Source organism: Amborella trichopoda, chromosome 7 (genome assembly GCF_054954075.1).
Source record: "Amborella trichopoda isolate Santa Cruz 75 chromosome 7, AtrichopodaSantaCruz75HAP2 v2.0, whole genome shotgun sequence".
Classification (NCBI taxonomy): domain Eukaryota; kingdom Viridiplantae; phylum Streptophyta; class Magnoliopsida; order Amborellales; family Amborellaceae; genus Amborella; species Amborella trichopoda.
Window position 1 is genome coordinate 7,417,955 of NC_142342.1, and position 21,939 is coordinate 7,439,893.

The window sequence follows — 21,939 nt, forward strand, 5'->3', positions numbered from 1 at the left end:
TTTCAGAAATCAAGCTATGTACACTGCTCACCCGTAGTACACTAACAACACGCTCTCTCTCCCTCTCTTAAAAACCCCTTGCCTCATTATCTTTCTCTCTCTAGATTTTATCTTTCTCTCTCTTCTTTCTATGAGCATTTTTCTCGGGTTTTGAATTTATGGGCTTTTCCTCCTCCTTCAATTTCTCTCTAGGCCTTATCACCTCCCTCTCGCGTGCCATTTCATTGCATATATTTAGGCTAGTCATTAACTCTATTGACACTCTTAGATTTCAGAATCAGACGCGTGGGTTTTTATAATTTCTTTTTTTCTTGCAATTTTTTCTGATTTTGAGCTATAAATAGAGAGGTAAGGAGAAGGGTTTGGTGTGGCTGGTTATTCTGGAGTGGGACACAAGAGTCCATGACTGTAAGTGTTTCTCTATCTTTGTTTTAATGGATTGATAGTTGCCATATTTATGGGTTTTTCCTGTTCTGTTTTGCTTTTTTTTCTGGGTAAGTATTCTGTTTTGCTTAGCATTTTAAGTATATATTTTTTGTTCATGTGATGAAATTGAATGGATTCCATTATTTTTTCTTCACTCTCTGATTTTTCTCAATGTGGGTTGATGGTGTTTTTAGTCTGTGTACTTCGGAGTGGGTTTTGTCAATTCTTCAATTTTTTTTACTTGGTGGGTTTGGTCATTTATAAGTGGAAGGAGTTGATTAGGTTGAATATGTGTAGCGTGTTGCATTTTTCTTCAAGAAAATTTGTTTCATGCAAAGTACCCTTTGCATGCTTATTTGTTGCATCAGCTATGAATGTTCTGATTCATTTGATTGTTTCTTCTTTTTACCTGATTACCAGTTGTCCATAACAGCATATTTCTGATACATTTTGGTTGTTTATTCTCTGCATCAGCTATTTATATCAACATTTTTGTGATGCATCTGGTAATTTGTCGCTGAACTTCCAAGAACTTTAGTAGGTTTTTGCACTTAGAAACTGTGGTTCAACTTCCCCAGGTAAATTTTGCAATGCGGTACCTCTCAGTTTAAGCATTGAGGTTGGTGGATTGGGTAGAACCAATCTTTACTCCTTGTAGTGAAGTTCATCCTAGGTTTTGCACTCCTTACACTTGTTGCATGTGAGTAGCACATGTTTGTTACTTCTCTCTGAAGTCTCTGATTGTTTCTAAAATCTCTTATGCATCGAAATGTATATTTGGGGAGTTTTGGCATGTCAAATGATCATCTGCTATTGATTTTAGCTATGAGAAGTTTGTTCTTGATAACCCTTAGCTCATTGATGAACAGTGACATCTATCCTCCTATTCCTCTACTAATATACTCACACCCTAATCGCTTTTTTTTTAATCCTTAATCCTACTTTCTTTGTTATTAGTTATGTGCATCTCAGAATATCAATCCTGGCGCTCGTGGTGTTTACACTGGAAATTTTTCTTGATTGTGAAGTTCTTTTTAAAATCGATACTTCCTCTGACGATAGTTTACGTGATGGGACCACGTTTATAGCATTCACTTCATGTGTATTATCCTGAAATAGTAAATAATACAGCAATCGGTAGTTCATGTTATTATTTGTTTACTCTTTATTATGCACGTTTATAGGATCGGATCACCTCTATAGCATTTGTGCAACGTCTTCCTTCTTATTATGGTAAAAGAGCCACCAAATGATTGTTGGCATTACGTGATGGGACTACGTCTATAGCATTCACGTCATGTGTATTATCTTGATATAGTAAATAATACGGCAATCGGTAGTTCATGTTATTATTTGTTTACTCATTATTATGCACATTTATATGATCGGATCACCTCTATAGCATTTTCGCAATGTCTTCGTTCTTATTATAGTAAAAGAGCCACCAAATGATAGTTGGTGTTATTGTTTGTTTATTGTTTATTCTCTAGGTTTATACGACCGGATCGCATCTATAGCATTTGCATAACGTTTTACTTTCTTATTATAGTAAAGAATTCAGCAAGTTATAGTTTGCGTTATATTTATTTGCTCTTTACTGTGCACGTTTATAGAACTGGATCAGATCCAAGCGTATTTATGCTACGTGTGCTTTCTTACTATAGTATTAAACTTTGCAATTGATACTTCATGTTATTGTTTTCTTGCTGTTTACCATGTATATTTATATGACCTTTGTAGCACTTGCATAGTGTGCACTTTCTTGTTATCGTATTCATCAATCAATTGTTTATGTTATTATTTATTTGCTCTATACTATGCATGTTTATATGTCTAGATCACATTTCAATTATATTAAAGAATTCACCAGTTGTTAGTTTGAATGCTTATTGAACTACTCTTTATCTTGAATGAAATATCTCCATGCTAGAGTTCGTCAATTGATAATCTAGAAAGTGTGAAACGGAGTTAGAAATATCCCCTAGAAACTAGATAGGTTTCTAAATTGTTTTTTTTTCTATCTTTAAGAATGGAAATGAAAATATTCAATGCGACTATAGAGTTAACAAATACAAGTTGGCCTTTAAGTCTCATGTAGGATGACCATCCGTCGGAGCTTCCATATTTGCAAATCTCTCCCACCACCAAGTTCCCTAGGAAGATGAGATACACTAACTACTTGAAACCATTTAATACAGTGATTTCTTTTATGCACCATTCATTCTCCATTCTTTTTGCTATGTTTTTTGTAACTTCATGGTAAACCGTTGAATAATGTCGTGCAACCTCTATGAACAATTAATTTGTTGGAGATATTCATGCTAGAATTTACAGATCCCAACGTGAGAGTGTCGGCTTGACCTAAGTTTGTTTGACAAATGCAGAGTGGATAGGTCGAAATCTAACTATAACAAAACCTCTTAGAACCCATATTTTGTTGGACCCATTTAGTAAGGGCCCATATTCATTGCATATAAAGTGCCAACATGGCAGCTATATAGGTGTGGTCCATTCTATTCAGCTTATGGTCCCCAATCGTGCGTAAAACACAACTTATTGCATTTAGGTCCAAAACTCCAAAAAGTTGTTTTACCCTCATTGGCAGTAAGTCACTAAGGCAGCTCGGCTCGACAACTCAATATGCTGCAGCATAACTTTCCCTAATGGTTTTGAGTGGTTATCGGTATTAAGAAACGGTTAAGAATTTTTGTGCCTTCTAAATTTTATAGGAATGTGCAGTGTTTGAAAATTCAGCCGCCCAACCACCTAGGCGGCCAATTGCCTAAAACCCTTGGGCGGAACCTACGCGAGGCACCTAGGCGGCAAGGCACCACCTCGATGCAGGTTGCAGTGGGTGGAAAAATGCCCTCGGCTATGGTCAAAATAGTACTTTTTCCCCCCAAAAATGGGGTAAAGGATTTTGGGTGACCTTCTAAACCCCCAAAACCAAATCCGTGCCATCTAGAGAGAAAGACACTCCCCAAAAACCTCTATTTTGTGATTTATTGAAAAATTGATAATTTTTTCGTCTTTTTCAATTTCTTTCGAAATCAAAGGCAATGCTTGGTGGTAGTTTTCGGAGCTTCTAGTGGTCAAGAGTGAGGACTTTTTGGCAATTGAATAGACGAGGTTTGGGCCAACATCGTTTTCATTTTGATATTTTTAGAGCATTGTGTCATTATGATTTTTTTTTTGAATTAGGTTTTTGATTTTTTTTGATACAACGTATTATGTTTTAAATCATTTTTTTTTTTTAAAACTTATTTTTCCTTTTATGATATATTTTCATGTTTGTAGTTGAAAGATTGATTTTTTTTTTTTTGATAATTAATTGATTATTAACACGTTTGGATGATGAAATTGGTCCTATACCGAATTCTTTTATGAATAATTGGTTCTTTTTTGGTACAATGTGTGATGTTTTGATATCTTACTGGTTTTGTTTTACTTTTTTGATATTTTTAAATATTTGTAGATGAAACATTTACCAATTTGGACTTATATTTTGTGTATAGTCATAAACTTTGGATGAAATTGATATATTGTGAATATTTGATATCCAAAACCAAATCTTATGGATATTAATTAATAAATAAAAATTGTATTATAACTTTTATCTTAATTCTTATGTGAATAGTCCATACCCGCCCCTATTCCTGATGGGTGTCCGCCTGTGCTCTTTTGAACACTGGGAATGTGATATGAAATAATAAAGATGGAATGGCGACTTTTTGTTTATATGATATTTGACTTCTAATTTAGGTCAGGTATAGGCCTCAGACTATGTTCATATTCTAATTCACTTTATAAGTTTTTTTTCTATTTTTTTCCAACATAATATTTTATCTTTCAAACTAGATTTTATATGCATCTTTTATGATTTTTTACGCATTATGAATCTGAAAGGTTATTTGGTTTTGTACATAGGAACAAATAGGGGTGTCAAAAATCCGAGGCAGCCTGCCTCATACTAAACAATGCTTGAGTAATATTTTTTGGCTTGACAAGGCAAAATAAGTAGAGTCTACTAGCTCAAACAAGCCAAGCTTGACTTGACCCATGCTCGGCTTGAGCTTATTTAATATATCATGTAAATCAATAGATGAAATAATATAGCATATTACTTCACTTCAATTTATTTTAGTTTTTTTTGTTTGGCTTGTTTATGGCTTGACTTGAGCCCAGTTTAAATAAACAAGTCATGCCAAAGCAACCTCATGCCGGTTGTTTCATGCTCAATTCAAGCTTAAGTTAATACTCAGGCCATGCAACCTGAGCTTGAATATGACTGCACTAGACTCAGCTCCATTTGTCAATTTGTCTACACCTCTTGAAACCAATATGGTGAGATGTGATATTAATTGAAATTGAGAGGATAACCATTTTGACTGGATGTCTTTTGATAGGGTTGACTGTTTTCCCAGTTAGTTATTTTAGTAAGCCAAGCTAAGCCGACCTTGGGCCTGTTGAAGTTATTAATAGCATATTACTGACTTCATTTGAATTTATTCTAATTTTAGTTGGTTTGGCTTGATTTGAGCTAGGTTTAAATGAACAAGTCAAGCCAAATTTGGCCTGCCGGTTCAAGCTCAAGTCAAGCTTAAGCTAGTCCTCAGGCCATGCAACCTGAGCTTGAACATGTCCATACCTGACTCAGCTCCGTTTGTCACTTTCTCTACAACTCTTGGAGCCAATATGGTGTAAATGGTATCGAAATTGAGAGGATAACCATTTTGACTAGATATGTTTTAATAGGTTTGACTGTCTGAGAACCCTTAAGCCGAGCTTGGACATGTTCAAGCTCAGGTTACGTGGGTTGAGGACTAGGTCGAGCTAGGCTTGAGCTTGCGTGTGAACCACCTGGCTTGAGCTTGGCATGATTAATGGGCATGATTAATGGAAGGTGAGCTTGGGCTTTGCTTGACGGTTAGCCAGATAAGCTCAAGTCAAAGCCATAACAATCTGAGCACAATCCTGCAAGCCAGCCAAACCATAAACAAGCCAGGAAAAAAATAAAAGTTAAAGCTCAATTGTGATCAGTAAAATATGATTTACATTTTATTATATATAATATATAAAACAAGCTCGACCAGAGCTTGATTCAGCTCAAATTGTCTTGTTTAGCAAACAAGCTTGTAGGCTTGGCTAATCAAGCCAAAAGTATTGCTAAAGATTGGATAAATGCTAGTCGACCCAGCTGGTTATTGGCACCCCTAGATTCATGACAAAGACAAGGGAAATAGATGGAAGATGAGAGAATATGGAACAAATAGAGAGTGGGCTTTGTATTCTTCAACAAAACAGTGGCTGGCCAAGGCAAATGCTTGTCTTCTTCTCTGTGTGGGTGTGGGTATGAGAGAGAGAGAGAACAAATAGAGAGTGGGATTTGTATTCTTCAACAAGAGAGTGACTGACCAAGGCAAATGCTTGTCTTCTTCTCTGTGTGGGTGTGGGTATGAGAGAGAGAGAGACTGGCCAAGGCAAATGCTTGTCTTCTTCTCTGTGTGGGTATGTGTGTGTGAGAGAGAGAGAGAGAGAGAGAGAGAGAGAGAGAGAGAGAGATCTTCTTTTAAGTTAGGGTTTCTTTTTAGTCTGTCTCAAAATAAATGATTTCTTTCTCATTTTTAGTCCTTTCATTTTAGGGGCACCTTGTGTTGGGATTCCTTTTATAATAGAAATTTCTAAAAGCAAACATCATTATCTATTTAAAGAAAGTTTTCCATTTTTTGGGAAGGCTTTTAGAGTACCCAATCTTTCCAAAATAGCAAACTAAAACTGCCAAAAAAGGAGGTAAACCTGGTCTGGTTCTTACCTATGCATGACATGCTTTTTAAATTTGGTTATGTTGATCTGGGTAAGTCTTGGGTCTCCAAGGGTTGCTCGCCTACAAATCTTGAAGATCAAATAAAATGGTTCTAGAATACTTTCATGTACAAATAAGAGTAATGGTAATCAAAATTATGAAAAATGGAACTCTTTGATCTCATAATTTTAGAAACAAAGGATTCTAAGTTGAGTTGACTTAGGATGAGCTTGCTCATTAAGTTGTCCATATGTGAGATTTAATTAAGATTTTATGTTCATAGAGGAATGAATAGGTTTGTGGTATATTGGATGAACTGAAAGGGAAGATTGGCAACTTAGAGAAGCAAAAACTTTGCGTGATTGTTATCACTGATAGAGCTCCTGTGAGGTATTTGGGCCTGTTTGATGGTGCATAGTAGCACAACTTTATGTGCATGACCTACTTTATTAGGTCTTTCCTGTGGTGTTAGCTACAATATATTGGCTCTGGTTGTACCAAATCAACGCTATTTGGGAATAGAGAACTACAAAAAAGGCAAATAATACAAAAAGCTGTTTTTCCCTTCTCTTAGGTGCAGCGGTTTCCTGCAGCGAGTTATTTGCTGCATCCAAAGATGCCCTTAGATTTGATGGATATATATTTCATTGTTGGTATGTGCCTTTGCAGAATTTGATCTACACATTCTCTTTTAATGAATTTGTTACTTATCAAGGGAAAAAAGAAGAAGAAGCAGTTAATGGAACTTAGTGGATAGATGTAGTGCTCTCAAAAAATGATGATCTGTTTCATGTTCATTGCTATCAACCATAGGACATTCTTCATGGCCAGAGAAAACCTATCAAATGCAATTCTTTGGCTTTTTGCTGTCTGATCCAAGGTCTTGAACATGGACGACTTTCATTATTCAAAGACATATTCAATAGTCAGAGTTCATTCTGTGGCATCAGGGTCTATGAAACATTCGTGCATGTATTTGTCCATCTCATGCGTCTTTGTGATGAAAGTGTTCTGTTGTACTGTTATTGTTATTTTGATAAGCGGCCTTGATTATAAATGTTTTGTTATTTTACATGAATGGAACTAATTTGTAATGCTTTTAAGAGATGCACAGTGAAATTGTTAGAAGAATAACTTGAAGACAGAAATATCAGTCTGATTTAGTAGATTATAGTCCAGAAAATTTGGATGTTGGTGGAGACTGCAGAGGTTTCAGGAATTTGGAGGTTCTAGAACCTTTTAAGGTTGCTGTAGCGTATGCTCCCTTACAATGCCTTTGAATGTGTGAGGCAGTGCTTTTCTATCCTGGCCAAAAGAACAATCTTCTCTGTATATTGTAACAGGAAACTTTGTTATCTAGGCATGATCTCCTTACATGAACTTCAAATCGGGATACATTTGTGATAAAAACATATTATGTGGTATATTGTTGAGCTGTCTTGTAGATAATAGCTCTAGTCCTTGCGGTTAATAGTTTACAGGCACTGTTATTGTTTGTAGTGTATATGTTATGTAATTAGTTATTTAAAAACATTACCTCCATCCTGGTTTTTCTTTATTGATGAAGTTCTAGCACTTGTCTTACCTCTAAAGCCAATGCTAATGCTACTATACCCTATAAGTATAAAAGCATATGGATCTCATGCTTTCTGGTATAGTTACCTTGGAAATGAGGATGATCTGAATTTATTCATTACTAGAGAATCTACTTCTTTTTCTTAGATGCTTCTAGTAAAATTTTCTGATCTGGTTATTAATATTTTTGAAGAATGCTCATAAGTCACTTATGCATTTCATGTTTTCTGATGCACCTTGTGATGGTTTGTGGATGTTATCATCATTATTGGAGAATGCTTGTAAGTCACTTTTTAACTTCAGATAACTTAATTTGCTTAGCTATCAAAGTTCATGCAACTTATTTTTGATAAACTTGTACATGTTAGGCAAAAAAGGTTCTCCTGTTCAGTTGATGTAACTGATACAATGGAAGCTACTAATGATGCATCCTCAGATCCTCCCAGGAACAGTACTCGCCGGAAAAGAAGGCGTATGAGTCTGTCCAGTGCCAATCATACAATAGAAAGGGAGTTAGGAGATGACGGGGTGAGCATAATATTATTCTAAGCTCGATTCTGTAGGTGATATTTGCTTCCTAGATCATTCTTGTTTCCTGGATTCATTGGTGATGCTATGCCTTACTTTCTTGGTAACTAGCCATGGGTTTCCCTTTTATTATGTTCAATGTATTGTTTACTCTTGCAGTTAGAATGCTCATGTTTTTGCCCTGGAACTTGATAAATTGACACTATTAAAGTGCTTTTCCATCTTGTTCATTTTTTATCTGATCCAATTTATGCTATCTGGGCGTCTTCCCTAAGAAATCATGGAAAGTGTGCTCTAGTATTGGTGTCATGGGTGCAATACTATGGGAGCACCTTTTTCTTTTTCAATTGGTAGCATTCTGGTAGTTCTACTTATCCATTCATAGAATACTTTCATAGCCTAGTTGTTGACATCGTAGTCACACCCCAAAGGTGCCTGGTTTGAATCTCATGCCTACCAATCACAAGAAATGAGAAAAACAAGAGCACTGTGTTATTTGGTTTGATTTGTTTATTATCTGATGCAACATTGTAACTGGTTTTCTTAAGTATGGCTTCATGCCAAGTTTACCGAATCTATATTTTAGGAGCCCTCTGATAAAAAAATTATATGATTTAGATGCCAGCTTAATATTGATCCTTGTATTTATATTCTGTATTGGTTGTGTCTATCAATTGATGCATGAAACATGGACCTCGAATTATGCCAATGATGCAGTAAATTCTTCATTTATTTCCATTGGATGGAGGTGGATAAGCCAGTAGTTTATTTAAGGTCTTGGATTCAATTTTGAATCATTTCTGATCATGATCTGGAAAGCTTGGAGGTCAAGGTATGGGTACAGAGGGAGACGTTATTATCCTTATCTTAAAGATCGTCTAATCTGGTTTGGAAAGCTCAAAGACAATGTATTCGTCAGTGAGATCCAATTGACCCAAGCTAAAATAAATTGTATGGAAATTGTTGAGAGCATTCATTATTAAGTCACATCTAAAGCAATTGTTTTATATTTATTGGTGCCGTCATTGATCAATAGTCGGTTATTGCTATAAGGGGTCATTCTAAGCCTCCTTTTGGTTTGATGGCCTCTTTCCTTGGTTTATCATTGGGTGTTTACTATAGAACTTTTATTGTTTTATAGTGATATTTTGTAGGTTTTGATTTTCCTGGGGACTTGGATTTGTTTTGGCTTTGATATAGCTCAGGTGCAAACTTGGGTCAATATTGTTGGAGAGGAGGGTGTTTAGATGTTATGACAAATCAGGGGTTAAAGGGGGTCAAGACTTGAGAATACTCCTATGGGAACTTGTGGGGTATATGGACCAATTGAAAGAGGTGTTTTCTAAACAAATGATAATATGTTTTTGACCTAATAATTGACCTTTCTGTCTTGGGGCTTGCAGTTCAACTGTAGTTAGCATGGTCAGGGGATAATTGTGGTTGGTTGAGAATGTATCAATCTGACGATTGGGAGTAATTACAACAACTTGGAAGTCTGATTAGGACTTGGATAAGGTTGTTATTGTAAGAGAGGGATTTCTGGAGTTGTGAACAATAATTAAAGAAACTTCGTACAACAATGTCTTCACAATCCTCAGAATGAACTTTTTTGTTATAGCTGACACTGTATTAAAAGACTGAGATATACATCAAGCTGTACTCATGAGACCTCAAAAGGAACAAGTTTTACAAGGTGAAAATGAGACAAGATGGCTCCACCGGTAGGTGCCATCCCTAAAGCTCCACTCCCTCCTTTATACCATCGCTATTCCCACGTCATCCACAATAAAGCTCCTCGCATCCATCCCCTTACCTCCAACCCCCCTTGCCCTCCTACCTCCCCCAGCTCCCCCCCACTCCTGCTCCTACCCCTTCTCGCTCTTCCATGATAGCTCCCTTTGCCATTCCAGTAGGAGGGCCACAATCTTCCCACACTGCCTATGCTACCAGGTCTCCCACATTGTCAATGCTCCCAGGTCTGCTTTGGTAGGTTGGCTTCACCACACCCCGCCCCCCCTCAAAAAAAAAAAAAAAAATAATATCAAGGGTATACAGTCTTGGAGTAGGGATTTGTGGGGGTCCCTGATCTCACTTGCAAACGCCTCTCTTCAGCAGAAATTCTGCAGCCGCAACCATGCTTTACAGGGGCCCAATCTTACTTCTAAAGGGGCATCTCTTGCCCTTCTCTCCTGGAAAGAGAACATGGGGGCAGTTTCTTCACAAAAGATTTGGCTCCAGGCCACTCATCCCCATGCAGGTATGGCATATCGACACCTTCAAGAAAATAGGGGACTCTCGCGGAGCTTTCATCTCAGTTCATTGGAAGTCTTCAGGTGTCCTTCCCCTCAGATCTATCCAGCTTCTAGTGGAAACCTTGGCCCCTTTTCTTATCCCGCCATCCATTTAGCTTGAAGTAGAGGGTCTCTTCTTCCGCATCCCTCTGGCTTGGTCCCTTGCTTTCCCCTCTTCTCCTCTCCATTGCAGTGACCACGATGTTCCAGCGCATGATCTGCGGGACCATCATCCCATGGTAAACCAAGACTGCTGGACTATAGTCTCTAGAAGGCGGTGTGAGTGGAGACAACATAGCCGTCCAAATCCCCATAGTGAGGCTCTAAAAAATGGATCATTCAATAGATAGCATGCTCCAAAAGCTTCCCACCCCCTTGGAATTCCCAATTCTCTCGGGCTGCTAGATGTCACCCCTACCCCTTCTTTCCAAGGCATGTCATCCTCGGCTTTCGAAAAGGTGCGTGCCCTCCATCCACGGCAGCCCAAAGGTCTTTTCCCTCTGATGTGCTTTCCATCGCCCAGGTGATCGCCACCCCTCCAGTCCCTCTTGAGGCGCCGCATGGCATCACCCCTGACCTCCCTTCGCCTTTATGTCTATCGCACGCTACCCCCTTACCCCTTTCTCTATACTCTCCCCTCTCTGCTGAGATGCCTGTTGTGGTAGCTGTCATCCCTCTGACCCTCCTTTGCTCGGTTGATGGACACGCGTCCATCGAAAAAGGCTCTTTCCAGTCGTGGCTTTAATCCTCCAGCTCTCTCCATCCGTCCCAGATCCCAGAGTTCCCCCTTCCTCACCTGCCTTCTCCTCTTCTTTTATCTCTGGGTTTGCTTCCTCTCCTTCCTTGGCCCTTCTCCCCTTTCTCTCTAATCCGGCCATACCTGCTTCATCACTTGCCGTATCCTGTCATCCTGGCCCTCTAATTCGGCCGCCTTCCTCCACCCACCATTCCAAACCCTCCCTTCCCCATTCCCCTTAATCCCTTGTTCTGTCTCCTCTAGTTCTTCCCGTCCCTCTTCCTTCTCCCACCCTCTATATGTATATTCATCCCTCCTTTTCGAACCCAGGGGAGATGTCTAAGCCTTCTCTGCCTGCCACCCAGTGGGCAATTCCCCCAACCCTCAGCCAAGCCTACCCTACCCTTTGCCCTCATCCCCACCCCTCAGTCTGCCTTTCCCTCTCTCACAAACCCAATCTCTCCCCCCCCCCCCCCCCCCCCCGACTTTGATACCATATAGCCCTAGGGACTTGGAACCACCTCCCTCCCTCCCTCACCCATTTCTTCATCCCCATCCTCGGAGTATCGCTCATCCCCCCCCCTCTTCAGAAACTCTCTCAATGGACTCTGTGGACTCCTAACTTTTTTGTTCTTTCACTTGTATGTCTTATTATTATCAATACAAATGGTCAACTTTCTCAACCAAAAAAAATTAAAAAAACTTTTGGTGTTATAAGAGAACTTCTTGGCAAAGGGTTTTTAGTGAGGGGATATATTTGGCTAAGGTTACTAGATCATCCCATATAGTGCTAGAAGGCACGAAACAAGATAGTACTGAAGGTTTTAGGGGTAGGCCCAAAAGGACATGGTTGGATGTAGTGAGAAAAGATATGTGGACTTATGGCCTCACTGAGGTTATGGCCTTTGATAGAGCAAAATGCCAAACTAGGATTCGTGTAGCAGACCCCAAGTAGTTGGGAAAAGGCTCTGATGATAGTGATAATTTTTTTCTGTTGGTATGTATATCAGGACTCATCAATATCGTCACGTTCATACCCACATGAGATTTTGTTTAAAATAATTATTTTGACTGTGTTATTTTTCTTTTCTTTTCACTATTGCAACCATCATTTATATTTTTGTTCTTATTTTTCTCTCACTAATCCGGCATTGATATTTTTGTTTTCTCTTTTTTCACTTAATGCTATTAAAAAGTATTATTTCTTCTGCATATTGACTTCCTTTGCAGATTAAGTTTTGAAACTGATGTATGGTTGTAATCTGTTTGCAGCATTACTTTGAATGTGTTATCTGTGATAATGTTGGTGACTTGCTCTGCTGTGATGGGTGCCCCCAAACTTTCCATCTTGATTGCCTTAACCCTCCACTTGCGGTATGCATATTAGAAACCACAGATGCATTCTAATAACCTGAGAAACTATGGAGAAAACCATAGTCCATTTTGTCATAACTGTCAATTGAAATGATCGACGGTGATGGAGAGATAGTGGGACCCTCCAGAACAGGATGTGTCCCCTATGGACGTTCCCACTCTCCATCAGGGTCCATTACTTTCACTGGACAGTGATAACCCCAGAATGATTTTCTCATAGCCATGGACTATAGCATACCTAAATATCTGTCTTGATATTGATTGATTATTGAAGAACAGCCTTAGCTTTAAGCTTGCAGATCTAGTGAATGAAATTTTTTTTTTTTTTCTGTTTTTTGAAGCGTGTACCTCCGGGAAGGTGGCTATGTCCTAGCTGTTGTCCGGTAGAAAGGCTTGCAAAACTAAAGAAAAGGAGTGCGAGAACAACGGAACATAACGTAGGAGCTGGAGCCAGATCAGTCACTCCTCATTCTCGTGAACTTTTATTGATGGGGAGTTTAGGTAGGAATCCTTCCTTGAACGAAGAACAAGTCATCTCTCCAGATAAGGTTGTTTCTGGTGATAGACCAGATCCAGTACCTATGGTTCTCTCGCCAAATACAAATTCTGGGTCTAATTGCCATGGTGGAGCTCCTGAAGGCATTAATGGTTTTCCAGTGACGGATGTGGATGCTGAGAACAGTTTGTCCTCTCCAAATTTGAAGTCATCCAAAAAAGCAAGGCATAGTGATTCATGTCAGATTGGTTCTCTCACTAAGGCTTCTGCGATGGATTCCATGGATGCACCATCTGAGACAAAACCAGGCCCATCATCTGCCATTGAGAGGGTCACAAAGAAGCAACCATTAATTTCTTTTTCTCGGAGGGCTAAGAAACAAGCAAATAAGAATGCTAGTGATATCCAAAAGCCATTAACTATCGAGACTCAAAGCAATTGTTCATCTGGGGGAGACTCTGGGTTTCCCGAAAGTGGTCAGGCTTCTCAAAGATGCAATTCTGTGGATCATTCTACAGCTGATGTTCCTTTGAGGGAAGATCCCAACCGGATGCCATCAATTTCTCGTAAACAAATTGAGGTATTGGAAATTGGGTTGTTATTTAGGCATTCTGTGAACTTTCTTTGACTGTGCCATTGAGAGTGTTTCATTCTTTATATGCTCGAACTTATGTTTGAAATTGTCAAGTCAAACTGGCAACATACTCCTAATTATATTGTTTGGGGGGGAACCATTGTCCACTGGGTTATGACCGTGTGTCGGAGAAACAGTAGGACCTACCAGAACAAGACAGGGCCCAAAGGGACAGTCCTACTATCTCTGTCACCATCCACACTATTGAGGACCTGATGGGCTTCATAAATGTTGCTGTCTCAAGCCCCTTACTTTTTAAAGGCACAGATTTATTAGATGATTAATGCCTTCATATGCTTCCTATGCTGTGTCTTCATTTTTATAAACATTTGAATCAAATATCATCCAAATACCTTTGAAATGTATTCTATGAATGCACCCTAATGCAATTTTTTGCAATAGTTAAATCAAGAACCATTTGAAGAACCCATTGCTGTGTTGGATCCTCATGTTGTTGGAGAGCACAACTCAATTTCTAATGGGAAAAAGCTAGATCATGCGAATAAGGGCACTGCTGATGAAAGAAGTGACAAGCTGAATGTGAGGTGGGTCCTTGAGTTTGTATTTTTTTTTATGTCATCATATATTCCCATTTTCCCTTGTTGGTACTGTTGCAGTAATATCTAGATTACTAAGATTTCTATAGGAACGATACTTTGTCCAAGGACTTTTGAAATACTCTTATGGGGATGCAGTCTGGCACCTCATTAGCCGCTTCTCCACAATATATCTTGGAAATAAGTAAATCATGAATTTAAGCAAAATTTTCTATCTGGTTAAATTTCCTTTAACTTTTCCACTAGCATCATTAAGAAATTTCGAGTTTTCTATTTGCCAGTTTGGAAAACTCTTGACCTTATTCCTTAGATCACTCTTAGAATGTAGAACTGACCACCCTTCTCTTTTGGTTTGGTATTTTTTGCACTTGCATCCATCCCAGGGTAATTTCCTTTTATCTCAGGGCATCCTGGCAGTACTAATTCAACATATTCAACTACCCATACATGGAACCTATTTGTATTATAATCTCTTGGCCTTTGCTTTTTCCCTTGTGCTTTTGTGAGACTCACCTAAGTTTGGATAACAAAAAAATTGTACCCTTGTAATGAACATATTGAATATTGATTCATGACGGTAAATGAATAAAATTAGAATATTTCTTATTGAATGTGTTCCACTTTAATATCTTAATTCTACTACGACTTACTGTGCATTTCCTTAGTTACCCCATTAATGTTTGGAGAAGGAAAATTATTCAGTCATCTGCCTTCTTTTGTTCTTTCTTTTCTGTCCACAGACAAGTGGAAGAATTTCAACATGATGTGGAAATAGTTCCTGACCATCAAAATCCTTTAGAAGTTTCCCTCAGCAGTAAAGCCTTTGCTAAGTGCTCTGCTAAAGATTTGAATGAGGTAATTGAATTTATTTCTTTTCAGTCTTATAAGCTTTTGTCACATAGATCTGGTTCTGGTTTGTAGGTTTCATTGCCCACACTTGCAAATTGTTTACAGAGTTGATGGAGTTCTTGATCCTAGACTTAGAGAAATTCATCATTCGGGCCAACAATGTTATTCCTTTTTATTTGTCTCTCATTTAGGTTACGTGTATATTAAGCTTGTTCTGGTATTAGGGTCTGACAAACACGGCTTCCTTTTTATATATTTTTTAATCTATAAACACTGTAACCCTTTCCAGAAGGATATACCACCTGAAAATATTTTATTTTATGGTGATGAAATCAAGTGTCAATTGAAGGTTAAAACAAGTTACCAAACTTGGGACTCAGTATGGTTATAGTTGAGTCAAGAAGCAATACCCCATGTAGACACAGTGAGTCTTTAAATAAAAAGAAGATGGAAAAATAAACAAAATTTAAACATTAAGTTTCAGAGAAAACATTTTCTTTGAAACTGTTAACTGTTCTATTAGTAAAAGGGGGAAGATACAAGTAGAGAATGGATGCCACCCACAGGCCGGGGACACTAATCCAAAAAATAGGCTTCCCACCAAGTGGGAGCCCTGTACAAAAAGTGGGGCTAAGCCTGAAAAGGTAGCCCAACGGCTATAAACAAAATTACAATAGACTTCTCAAGACTGAGGATCCAAAAAATCAGGTGTTGGTGTTGTGGGCTCCATCTGTAGCGAGGGTGTCTGCTTCGGCATTGGATTCCTGCCAAGTATGCCTCCATAAGACGACCGTAACAAATATAAGTGATAACATTTTGTGCATTTCCTTCTAAGATCATAAGCTGGCTCCAAAGGGGATTGAATTGTTTGAGGCTTTCTAGGAGGGCCATGGACTTGGCTGACTGGGAGTCTGCATGACCAATATGCATGGAATAGGAGGAGAGAATAAGTCCATTGTGGTCCCTGAAGATGCCACCTACACCTGCCAGCCCGGGGTTGCCAAGGGAGCAACCATCGAAATTCAGTTTGGTCTGTCCCTGAGGGGGTGGGGCCCAGTGGTGAGCCCGAGGGGGATGCGGTGGATGGTTGTGGAGCAAGGTTAGCCAATTTTGAAGGAAGGTTGAAGAAGGGTAACACTTGAACCTCTTGTGGTTGGTGGCCCAGAAAATGACCGAAGATGTGATCTTGTTAATGAGAGCAGCCCTCGAACACTTCTCGCCTCTAAAATTTCTGGAATTTCTTTCAGTCCAGATGACCCAGATGGTAGCTGCTACTGAGGCTTTCCACAGAATCCTGCTGGCTTTGGGCCAAGGGCTCGATTGGATCAAACGAAGAAGTGCCGGAATGGAGGGTGGGGTTACCCACTGCCAGCTGAACAGTTGGAATAATGCCCCCCAAAGACCCTGGGCCATGGGGCAATGGAGGAAGAGATGGGCATTGCTTTCTTCGGCTTCGCACATGGCACACCTATTGGGGATTGGGAACCAGCTTCTTTGGAGATGGTTGACCGTTAGGCCCCGTTTGGAAAGGGCAATGCAATTGAAGGCTTGGACTTTGGGAGGAGCTATGGAGGACCACGCTTGGGCGACAATTGAAGTGGGAGAGAGGGGGAAAGTGGTTGGCGTGAGCAGCTTTTTGTAGAAAAGAGTATACGGAGAAGGATCCTGAGGGAGAGGGGCTTCAATGATTTGGTCAGGGCCACTGGGGGCAAGAAAGGTGGAGTGGAGAAGGGTGGAAAGGTTGATGAAATCGGTAGTTTCAGTGTCAGAGAGGGCTCTTCTGAATGAGGGGTTCCACACTCTCAAGTGACCTGTAAGGGGCATTTCTTCAGCTACAGTGGAACTTTCATTTGAGGATAGAGCGAAAAGAGAGGGAAAGAGGTCCATGAGAGGGGTGTGGCCAAACCATAGGTCGGACCAGAAACGAATTCGACTTCCCTCCCGTTGGTGGAATCTGATGAGTCTTTGGAAGAGGCTGTAAGAGGACAAAAAGGATTTCCATGTCCCCGAGGCCCTGCTGGAAGGCCTACCATTGGGCAACCAGGCGTTTGAGTCAAGACGATATTTGCTACGGATAACTTGGATACATAGTTGGTTCTCTTGAGTCGCCAGTCTCCAAATGCACAAGAAGACAAGAGGAGTGTGTATGTGTGCACGTGCTCTCGCACGCGCGCAGGTATGAGGATAGATAGGAAGCTACATGTTTGCTATCTAGAGGAGGAATAATCTGGTAGAGCTGGGATCTATTTAACTGACCAACTATAGGTTCCAGAATGATATTGTCTGATTTATTGATGGACAATGTTGGAGACTAGTGGTAGCTACCCATTGGATCATTCACCGTTCTAGTAGTCCCAATTCCACAGTCCAATGCCCATCCATCATTTGGACTCTTTCAGGTCAGATCTACGTAGTTCAGGTTAACCTTATGCTAGTGTTCATTTCTCTATCAAAAAATACACATCATATCAAAATTGCCCAGGAACTGGATCAAATCAATAAACCCGTGGGACAGTTGTGAACTACCACCCTTACCAGTGTGGCATCTGGTCCAGTTTTAATGCCATTGCTCTGTGGTGGGCATTTGGTGCTAGTTAAGCACTTGAAAATGGTTTATGGAAAGTTTGACTTGAATGACAAGTTGACAACCCTGTGTTTTGTGGTCTGTAACAAAAAGCTAAGTATTAGAAATATTTTGCAAGACTGCAACAAGCTTATAAGTCTTCTATTTTACTGTAAAATTATGATGATATTCAATCTAAAAGACCCATTCTGAGAGGAGGCCATTCATTTGTGAAATGTGGGATACATCTTTTCATCCTTATTTACTATTTTTAGGAAGAGGCAGGTATACTATAATCTCACAGGCTATGAGAAACCATAGTCCAGTGGGGTCATCACTCTTCAATGAAGTCATAGATGGTGGGGAGACAGTGGCACCTGCTAGAGCATGACATGATCCATTGGTGGTTCCTCACTCCCTTGCCATCACTGTGCAGTGATGACCCTATTGGACCATGCATCTTGTGTAGTCCATTGGATTGTGGTATACTTTCCCCTTTAAGAAAATAACTTACCCATTCCCGGTTTTATTGTGGTTTCTTGCAAGTTTTCTTGCGACATCTATGCCAAGCTGTTATCCATGCTGTTGACATCATCTATTCTCTGTATGTGATATATTGAACAGATTGCTGATGATGAAGGGAGCAAAAATGTTCCAGTGGAACAAGCTATGAAGCCCATTATGTATGTATATCTTCAACTTTATCCTTTTAATTTTTCTTTTGCACCCCTTTTGGTTGTATGTTTATCGTTGCTGCTTATTTTATTCCCTGGGCTCCAAATTGACTGTGAACAGGGTTGATCTTAATAGAAAAGAACCAGAGAAGATTACCGAGAGTTACCCACTTGAAGGATTTAGGGGTTCCCAGACTAATTTGGAACTTTCAGATGCTCTTCTTGGTACTTTAGATATAAATAGTTTACCCCCAAATCTAGAATTTCAGATGCCAAATTCCTTAACACCACCTAGTTTAGTGATCCCAGTTTCTGGAAGCAACTCTTTGGCATCTGATGTAACTGTTGCCACAACAGTTGGGGAACGTACTAGTTCTCAATCTTCGATAGATGGGGTCTCTGAAAATCCCCAAAAACCTGACCTTCTATCTAGAACAAACTGCAACCTATCTTTGTTTGAGAAAAAAGCTGCGGAAAAAGGAAAAGGGTTGGCTATGTTGGATAGCACAGGAAACAATAATTTGCAGGCATGTGTTGAATTTGAGCAATCTCAGGGCAGAGTACTTGGGACTGTAACTCGGAGGCCATCTAGTGGAGTTCTTGACATGATGATATCTGAAAAGTCTCCATCCCAGCAGTCAAAGAAAATCCAAGAGAAACGTATTCCTCTTGATCTGGTGAGGCACCATCCAATCTCTTTTCTTCATGGTTTTGCTATTGTACCCTTTTTTATTCCTTACTGAAAAACAATGTTGTTGTGCATCATTTCTCATCATACACCACCACCCCCACTCCCCTCCAACCATGACCACCACCTTTACTGCCTTCCTCAGTATATTATTGTGTTAGCTAAGGTGTATACCCTGTAAGACCACCAAAAAACCGTAGTTGTCCCTACTTTAAGATTTACTTTAAACATGATTCCCTTGTTCTAGATATGTGATGTTCTCTGATGCGCCTATGTCGAGATGCCACTAGAAAACTACTTTATGTGATTTCTTTCTCATGCCTTGTGTGTTTGATCTCTTGTTCTTACAACCACTTTTTATGTATTTTCTGGCATGGATCTTCATATGTTTCACTTTTTAATTTTCCATTTCTGAAGTTCTTTTGATCATTTTGGGTTTCAAAGCAGACCATCCCATGTGATCAACAGATTCAGATGCCCACGTCCTATTTAACTGTGTGTGAGCAAATTGTCTAGAACATTGATCACTTAAGATTTTGCCATGGCTGTCTAAATATTGGTCTTTCACTTAACCAAAATAAATATTGGTCTTTCACTTGATGTGCAGAACACTTTAGCAACAACAAGCCCAGAGGAAAACCCATCATCAAGCAGTTCTCCAGGAAGGATCCCTTCCCAACCTCCTTTCATTAGTCCACCTTCTGACCGCTTGAACATTCAAGAGAAGAAAGTATCACCCCCATCAGTGAATAGAGAACAATCGCCAGCCATGCCGAATTTGTGTGCTTCTCCCTACCTAGGCCTATCTCTCTCCTCAACTTCCAGAAACTCCTTTAGAGACTTCCCAGTCATGCCACCCTGTCCAAGTGTTTGGTCTAGAAGGGCCCAAGACTCACTAAATCCGTTGACCAGTCGAAATTCTAGAGAAATAAACTTGAATCCATCAACGGACAGATACCATAACCGCATGATGTTTGACAACATTGGGTTGAGAGAAAGATCAACAATCCATGGGTCTCTCTCAAGGGAGAAGAAGCAGGGTCTGCAAATTGGTTGGTTGGAGGAAGAGTTGGATTCCCTCTGGATTGGGGTGCGGAGGTATGGGCTAGGAAACTGGGAGGCCATTTTACGTGACCCGAAATTCCATTTCTTGGATCACAGAACTGCCCAAGATCTATCAGATCGATGGGAAGATGAACAGTGGAAATTCTCAGAGAAGGTATCAACCCAACCTCCTAGGAACTCGAGATCAAAATTTTCCTCTCATTATGGCAGTCCTTACAGTGAGAATTTGGGGTATTTGAGCTCCCAGAGTTTTATCCCAGGAACCTCAAATCCATGGGGAGATTTTTCAGCTCGTGGAGAAACAAGTAACTCAGTTTACTCAACATATCCAACGATGCGAAAGCAATTCTCGCCCATTCCATATTCGGTTAATGAAAACACAAAGGTGGGTTCTTCTTACTCACCAGGAATAGTCATGGATAGCCATCCGAGAAACTATGGGAAGAGAGAGAAAAGGCCCATTAGAGCTCACAGAGAGAGATGGATAGATTCAGATTTCAAAATTCCGAGCCCACGAAATGTAGTCTTGGGTTTGCCGCAGGAAAGGAGAGAGAGAAGGGCAAGACATGGGCCACGGAGAGGAGAGAATCCAGGATTTCTACCCAGAAACTGGGTGCTGAACAACGCTCCAATCAATGAGGAGCTGCCATCTGGTGCACCATCGAGTACTAATCTCCCACACTGGCTTCGTGAAGCTTTTGTCCCACCTGATGGGACAGAGGGGCCCACCCTACCACATGGCATCTCGACCATCACTCATTCAGTTAGCTTGCTTTACAACGAGAGGCGGGTCCTCCCACCTCCATCCAATCAGGCCCCACTACCTGTCATTCAAGAATTTCCTATGCAGAAATCAAGCAAGAAGAACAGGCTCAATGGGAGCCCTTTTAACATGCCTGAGGTTTCGGGTTTAAATCCATCCATGGTTGCTAATTATTCTGGGATTTCGTTGATGGAAGCCAGGCTTAGTCTTCTTCCTGGTACAAAATTAGGTGAAGGGTCTCGGATTAGAGTTTCAGACCGAGCTGATAGTGGGGATTCAAGCAAGACCCAGTCTGATCCAGGTGCCCAAAAGGAGGCTTCTTCTGAGGAGACTATATCGGATGATCAGACCGGCAGGCCTTAGGGCATTGAAATTTAGGATACTAAAATCTCCCTCCTTGCTCTCTCTGTCTCTCTGTCTGTGGTTATCTCTTTCTGCCCTTTGGTTGATCTCCCCCCATCCCCCCGTGCGGCTGATTTCTTTCTCTATCCTTCACCTTTGGTTGAGCTCTGTCTGTCTGTCTGTCTCTCTCTCTAGTTAAATTCTTCACTCTCTTGGATTTGTGGAATATTCTGGAATTTTGAGAGGGAAGCCTATACGGTGTGTGTCTGTACAGAAAAGAATGATTTAGGACCTACACCCCATAAAGAGAGAATGTTTATTTAGAGAGTGAATTGTTATTTTCTTCAGTAGTTCAAGTTATATTTGGGGTATATACAAAAAGCTTCCTGTCAAAGGGATTGCGTTAGGAGTGTTTGGAATTGCCTCAACTAGGCTGTGATCAATGTAGTAAATTGGAGATGAAGCTGAACAATTCCGAGATGCTAATGAAATTATGTGTTTTTTCTGGTCAAATTCCCGAGCATTACAAGTAGTTATAGTATATCATATATTACTGGTATGTGCTGTGTATCGTA

The 21,939-nt window shown here is 40.0% G+C and overlaps 1 protein-coding gene across 1 annotated transcript; it reads left to right on the forward strand.

Annotated features, from left to right (window-relative positions):
* The first annotated feature begins 357 nt into the window (after positions 1-357).
* LOC18444186 (uncharacterized) lies at positions 358-21,877 on the forward strand. The gene is made up of 9 exons (XM_011628790.3): positions 358-408; positions 8,241-8,332; positions 12,632-12,733; positions 13,075-13,809; positions 14,266-14,408; positions 15,161-15,275; positions 18,457-18,515; positions 18,628-19,183; positions 19,802-21,877. The coding sequence occupies exons 2-9, from the start codon at positions 8,279-8,281 to the stop codon at positions 21,383-21,385; spliced, it is 3,348 nt and encodes a 1,115-aa protein (XP_011627092.1). The 5' UTR covers positions 358-408; positions 8,241-8,278; the 3' UTR covers positions 21,386-21,877.
* The last annotated feature ends 62 nt before the right edge of the window (positions 21,878-21,939 follow it).